This window comes from Hyla sarda, chromosome 7 (assembly GCF_029499605.1).
Source record: "Hyla sarda isolate aHylSar1 chromosome 7, aHylSar1.hap1, whole genome shotgun sequence".
NCBI classification, from domain to species: Eukaryota; Metazoa; Chordata; class Amphibia; order Anura; family Hylidae; genus Hyla; species Hyla sarda.
In genome coordinates, this window is record NC_079195.1 from 15,437,531 (window position 1) to 15,444,672 (window position 7,142).

Consider the following 7,142-nt stretch of genomic DNA (forward strand, 5'->3'; position numbering starts at 1 on the left):
CTGGTTTACATTGTTCATTCAAAGAGCCTGAGCCTGTTGCATTCAGATTATATCTAGACTTGGGGTGTGTTCACACGCTATTATTAGCAGCAGGAATCCTGCTGCTAGTTACACTACCATTGATTTAAATGGGTCCACTGACAGTCCGCAATAGTGTCAAATAGCTCTTTTTTTCTATTCCTGGATCCAACCCCCCTATTGAGTTTTTATTTATTTATTTATTTTTTATCAATCATGTTTATTTTGCGTAATCGCCATGTCAAATCTGTAACAGATCCACACAATTTGGTCCAGATTTTCCATCTTCTGAATTTACACTTGAAATGCACTATGCTTTTGGTTGTACTTTTGTTAAAGGGGTTGTTGGGTGATAAGTGTCTGATCGCAAGGGGTCCGACTTCTGGGACCCCGGCTCTGGGAGAGAACGAGTGCTGTAGACGGCAAGTGTTCCATTCATTTGTAAGGGAGCGCTGGATATGCAGAGTCCTGTCCTCTGGTATCTTCAACACTGCCATAGAAGTCATCGAGCCTCATAGTATAGTAGCTGATGATTTAAAACTTTACAATTTACTGCTGCCCACTGCTGGGGCTTGTTCACATGGATGGATCCGTAGCATACTTTACGCTGCGGATCCGCCAACTATGGCCCCCACAGTGTGCCTCCAGATGCGCCTGCTTGAAGCGGCAATCCACTGCTATGAGCAGACACACTGCAATGTGCGAGTCTCCGCGTGCATGTGCAGTATACTCTCACACATCGCGGCTGCTCTCGGCCTAGCTCAGGGAGCAGGGGGAGCAGCCGCGATGTCTGCGAGTACACGCACGGCGACTCCCACATCGCAGTGTGTCTGCTCATAGCGGCGGATAGTTGCTCCGAGCAGACACACATCTGGAGGCACACTGTATGGTCCATTGTCGGTGGATCCACGCTGCGGATTCATCCGTGTGAACGAGCCCTTAGAGTATGTTCACACGTGCACATTTTCCGTTGCACATCTGCTTATTTCTGCTGCAGATTTTGCTGCCCATTGAAGTCAATAAGTAGCAAAATCTGCAGCAAAAATACGCATTTGTGAACACTCCCTTGGGGTGGGTTGACACGTACAGGATGATCTGCATATTTTGAGCAGCTGATTTTACTACCCATTAAAGGACATGTCCGGCGCGCACTTTTCTCATTTTATCCCATCCGGGCTGCAAAATAAAAGAAAACACAATTTCTCTTACCTGCCAACGAGCCCCCGGAGCTCCGGTACACTCCGGTACAGGTGTTCGGTCCCCGGGCTGTATTCTTCTTCCTTCTGTTAGCCCGGCACGTCACACGGAGCTTCAGCCTATCACTGGCCGCAGCGATGTCCCGCCTCGGCTGGTGATAGGTTGAAGCTCTGTGTGACGTGTCGGGCTAACAGGAAGTAAGAAGAAAACAGCCCGGGGACCGAACAACTGTATCGGAGCTCCGGGGGCTCGTTGGCAGGTAAGAGAAAGTTTTTTCTTTTTTTTTTATGCAGCCCGGACGGGATAAAATGAGAAAAGTGCGCGCCGGACATGTCCTTTAACTTCAATGGGTGGCAAAATCAGCTGCAGAAAATATGCAGCAGATCCCATAATCAGTGTGACACGCCCCCTCCCTTAGACTTGCATTGAGGGGACAGGGCGTGACGTCATGAGGGACGGGGCTATGATGTCACGAGCTCCCGGCGCCGGCTCTAAGCATTCGGAACATTTTGTTCCAAACGCTGATCAGCGGAGTACCCCTTTAAATCTTCAATGGCAGCGAGTTGTATCATGACAAATCAGTAGTTGTTGACAGATTCCAGGTAGCCGTTGGCACATTGTAGAACGCTGTGGATTTAGCTGAAGGAGATGGGGATATTAAAGTAATTCTTAATATTTTTTTGTTTTTTTTTCCCACAGATGGAATCCGAATCAGGGGCTGGTTCCCCAGAAGATGTGTGGTAAAACACGTATCCGATACAGGCTCCGACCAGTCAGATGACGAGAAAAAGACAAGATAGCAAAAACAGGACACCCCTTAGTATTCGGCTCTTATTCTCCTCGTATACTTATCACAGATCTTAAGGGGAAGCGGACCGCAGTTTAGTCCATACTGACCGGCGCTCCTCACACTAAGGACCACATTACTTTTCTTACATCCATCCATTGCATAGTTATTCTAAAAAACGTATTATTAGCATTATACAAATGATGGTGTTTGGTGCACTGGGGGGTGTCACAATGTCCCTAAATGCACCTCCCCACCCTTTTTATGTATTTTCATGAATCTCCCCTGAAGTGATATAGCTGAATACAGACCTCTGGAAAATGAAAGAAGCGATCCGATTGGTTGCTATGGGCAACTGGGCAATTTTTCCTCTGCACAGGTTTTGATAAATCTCCCCCAAATTCTCAGCACTCTATTAAAGGGGAACTCCGCCCCTAGACATCTTATCCTCTATCCAAAGGATAAGGGATAAGATGTCTAATCGTGGGGGTCCCGCCGCTAGGAACCCCCTGCGATCTCTCCTGTAGCACCCCCTGCCATCTGGTGCACGAAGCGAACTTCGCTCCGTGCCTAATGACTGGCGGTGCAGGGGCCAGAGACTCCTGATGTCATGGCCCCACCCCCTCGTGACCTCAAGTCCCGCCCCCTTAATGCAAGTTTATGGGAGGAGGCGTGACTGCCCTAACGCCCTCTCCCATAGACTTGCATTAAGGAGGCGGGGCTGTGACGTCACGAGTCTCCGGTCCCTGCATCGCCAGTCATCAGGCACGGAGCGAAGTTCACTCCGTGCACCAGATGACAGAGTGCTGCAGGAGAGATCGCGGGGGTTCCTAGCGGCAAGACCCCCAAGATTAGACATCTTATCCATTATCCTTTGGATAGGGGATAAGATGTCTAGGGGCGGAGTACCTCTTTATGCTAGGCTACTGCAGGGGAGGTTCATGACTGTATATAAGGAGGCGTTCTTGGTGGAGTGGTGCACTTAGGGACTAGGTAACACCAAACGCCATAATTTGCTTAATTCTAGTAATTAGTATTTCTGGAATAAGACTATGTTCCGCTAAAATTCTGCAAAGTTTCCTGAGGAATTTTTGCAGATTTGCGGAACGTGAGCAGAATTTCTGTGCGTTACAAAACACTAAATTCTGCCTACATTCAGAACCCCATTGATTTCAATGGGATTCCGCAAGATTTAAAGACAGGTCTTTTAGTTTTTTGTGGAATTTACGCTGTGTGGATGGGACAGTGGAATCCCATTGAACATAATGGGGGAGATTTATCCAAACCTGGGCAGAGGAAGTTGTTGAGCAACCAATCAGATGGCTTCTTTCATTTTGCAGAGGCCTTGTTAAAAATGAAAGTAATGATCTGATTGGTTTCTATGGGCAACTGGGCAACTTTTCCTCTGCACAGATTTTGATAAATCTCTCCCAATGCGCAGTAAATTTCCATGGATTCCTGGTGTGAACATAGCCTAACAGTGCAATGGGCGGGCAGACGAAAAGTAACATGGACGTCAGTGTGAGGAGCGCTATCGGCCTATACCAGCAGGTTAATGTGGACTATAAACTGTTGTCAATTTCCCTTTTATTAGGTTCTCCGGGGAACACAACTTATCCGCTAACCACAGGATAGGGGGAACTGTCTGATCGCGAGTGGTGCAACTACTAGAATGCATCACTCCCCCACCACCCCATGTGATCTCCTGTACAGGGTTCGGCACTCTGCTATCCTGAGTGCTCAGACAATGACCGGTTGAGGCGGAGTGCCATCTCAGCTGGTGATTGGCTCAGCTGGCTGCCACTCCGGCTTATCTCGGAATGTGGGGACCAGAGAGCTTCAGGCATTGGTGAGTAGCCGGGCCCCATACTGAATATTGCAGGAGTCCCAGCGGTCACCCCCCAAACGATCAGACACTTATCCCCCTATCTACAGGATTAGTGATAAGTTGTGTTCTCAGAGTTCCCCTTTATAGGGGAACTTTACTAGCTGCAGTTACAGACCCATTCATCAATGTAACCTACCTCTTCCACCACCATGCGGTGTCTTCAGACAACACGTGCACCCAAATAGCGTCATCCTTGGGTTCACACCCCAAGTGTTTATGGAGTTCTTTTTTTTTTTTTTGCCCCCCAAAAAATTGATTATGTCTATTTAAATGGCTATGACCTGTCCTGCTTTTTTTTTTTAGGGGTCATACAAAGGAACCCTTAGTGATTAGTAAAAGCAGGTCCACACTTGCATTAAAGGGGTACTCTGGTGCTGACATCACGAGCACAGTGCTCTCTGCTGACATCTCTGTCCATTTTAGGAACTGTCCAGAGCAGCATATGTTTCTAAAATGGACCTAAAATGGACAGAGATGTCGGCAGAGAGCATTGTGCTCGTGATGTCAGCAGAGAGCTCTGTGTTCCAAAAAGAAAAGCATTTCTGCTGTAGTATTCAGCAGCTAATAAGTACTGGAAGGATTAAGATTTCTTAATAGAAGTAATTTACCAATCTGTTTAACTTTCTGGCACCAGTTGATAAAAAAAAAAAAAGTTTTCCACCGGAGTACCCCTTTAAGTGATTGTCTTGTTTTCAGGCAGATGTTATAGTGATTTATCAGGTAACTGATGCCCCTTTTTAAAGCAGTGTTTCCTATCCAGCATACCTCCAGCTGTTGCAAAACTGCAACTCCCAGCATGCCCGGAAACACTGCTTTTTTTATTTTTATTTTTTTTATTCACCAGCAGGTGGAGCCGCTGCTATGTCTTTCAAGCCGGCTCCATCGTTGCTCACTAATTTCTCTAGGGTTAATAGTGGTCATTTACACCCTTTAGGGATTTGCATCGCTCACCCTGACTTTGCTATGCGGGGTGCCATCATTCTTATTAATTTCGGTCTGGCGCGACAGGTTGCGCTGTTGCTCCCCCCCCCCCCCCCCCTCCTATGACTTGTTAGTGTGAGTGAAGGTTAATCGCTGTATAATGAAACATTCTGCAACTTTTTGTTATGTTTTGTGTTTGTTACTTCTTGGTTTCTACTTTCTCGATGAGAAAAACCCTAATCTTGATTTAACCACAAACAGCTGAGGGTTCGTTACAGTGTATCAGTTAAGGCAATCCTCTTTAAGAACCTTCAGGCTGGTAGAAGCGTGTATGGCGACACTTTTCTCTGTGCCTTCCGACTGCGTTCCACCATGTGGTATCCTGCCTTATTTTGGAGATACTGTACCCTAGAAATAATGTTTTTAGGGTAAGATAACTCTGTAATGCAGCAGCAGCAGTATACAGATAGAGCTGGAGGGGATATATATAACTACTATATATATTCTGATCCCATAGAGAGAGCAGCAGTATACAGATAGAGCTGGCAGGGGAAGGGGTATAACTACTATATATCCTGATCCCATAGAGATAGCAGCAGTATACAGAGAGCTGGAGGGGGAGTGTATAACTGCTATATATCCTGATCCCATAGAGATGGCAGCAACAGTATACAAATAGAGCTGAAAGGGAAGGTGTATAACTGCTATATATCCTGATCCCATAGAGAGAACAGCATCAGTATACAGATAGAGCTGGAGAGGATGAGTATAACTACTATATATCCTGGTCCCATAGAGATAGCAACAGTATACAGATAGAGCTGGGAGGGGAGGTGTATAACTGCTATATATCCTGATCCCATAGAGATGGCAGCAGTATACAGATAGAGCTGGGAGGGGAGGTGTATAACTGCTATATATCCTGGTCCCATAGAGATAGCAACAGTATACAGATAGAGCTGGGAGGGGAGGTGTATAACTGCTATATATCCTGATCCCATAGAGATGGCAGCAGTATACAGATAGAGCTGGGAGGGGAGGTGTATAACTGCTATATATCCTGGTCCCATAGAGATGGCAGCAGTATACAGATAGAGCTGGGAGGGGAGGTGTATAACTGCTATATATCCTGGTCCCATAGAGATGGCAGCAGTATACAGATAGAGCTGGAGGGAATTTGTATAACTACTATATATCCTGATCCCATAGAGATAACAGCAGTATACAGATAGAGCTGGAGGGGATGAGTATAGCTACTATTTATCCTGTTCCCATAGAGATAGCAGCAACAATATACAGAGCTGGGAAGAAGGGGTTTGGAAGCTGCCAGAAGTGATCTGATAGGTGATGATGTCGTCGTGTAGTTTACAGGAAGTCAGCTGACCCAGGACTGACCACTTACACATTAAACACTGAGTTTTTTTTGTGTATCTTACTGGTGATTACATGACCCAGTTACAGTAATGAAACACCGAGATGCCAGCTCTACTGGAATAAAGCAGATAGCGCTGTAGGACTAGTAACGGAGATTGTGCATGATATGGGCAGCACAAAATAAAATCAAACCTGGAGTTCTCCTTTAACTTGTCTGAGTTGAATACATAGTAACAAACCTTACAGCTGTGTGAGCAGGACTGTGTCATCATGAGTTTATCTTTAATTCGCTCATGTTTGTAAATTAACATTTTGAGCAGTAAGTTGCAGAACTTTTCATAATGCGATGAACCTTTTATTTTTAGGAAACCAGCAATGTAGCAGAGTATAAAGCGTAGAACCGGCTCGACTGTTAGATATCAGTGTTTTCGTTATCACGTGACCATGTTAGGTTTGTTGGCGGACATATTTAAAGGGGTACTCTGCTGGGATTTTTTTATTTTTTTTTTATTTTATTTTTTATGAACTGGTGTCAGAAAGTTAAACAGATTTGTAAATTACTTCTATTAAAAAAAAATCTTAATCCTTCCAGTGCTTATCAGCTGCTGTATACTACAGAGGAAGTTGTGTAGTTCTTTCCAGTCTGATCACAGTTCTCTCTGCTGACACCTCTGTCCATGTCCGGAGCAGGAGAGGTTTGCTATGGGGATTTGCTTGTTCCTGAATTCGGCAGAGGTGTCAGCAGAGAGCACTGTGGTCAGACAGAAAGGAAATTCAAAAAGAAAATAACTTCCTGGGGAGCATACAGCAGCTAAGTACTGGAAGGTTTAAGATTTTTTTAATAGAAGTCATATACAAATCTGTTTAAATTTCTGGCATCAGTTAATTTAAAAAAATAAATAAATAAATAAAGTTTCCAGCGGAGTACCCCTTCAAGTGATAGGTCCTGCAGTCTGT

The 7,142-nt window shown here is 45.2% G+C and overlaps 1 protein-coding gene across 4 annotated transcripts in view; it reads left to right on the forward strand.

Annotated features, from left to right (window-relative positions):
• ZDHHC6 (zinc finger DHHC-type palmitoyltransferase 6) overlaps positions 1–7,142 on the forward strand; it is a 68,805-nt gene that overhangs the window by 55,361 nt on the left and 6,302 nt on the right. For 3 of the 4 annotated variants that reach the window (XM_056530377.1, XM_056530376.1, XM_056530374.1), the window contains exon 11: positions 1,915–2,468. In XM_056530377.1, coding sequence (XP_056386352.1) covers positions 1,915–2,015 — 101 coding nt within the window. In that variant the 3' untranslated portion in view covers positions 2,016–2,468. Of the gene's footprint in view, positions 1–1,914; positions 2,469–7,142 lie in introns of those variants that run through there. The other variant, XM_056530375.1, reaches the window with a different exon arrangement.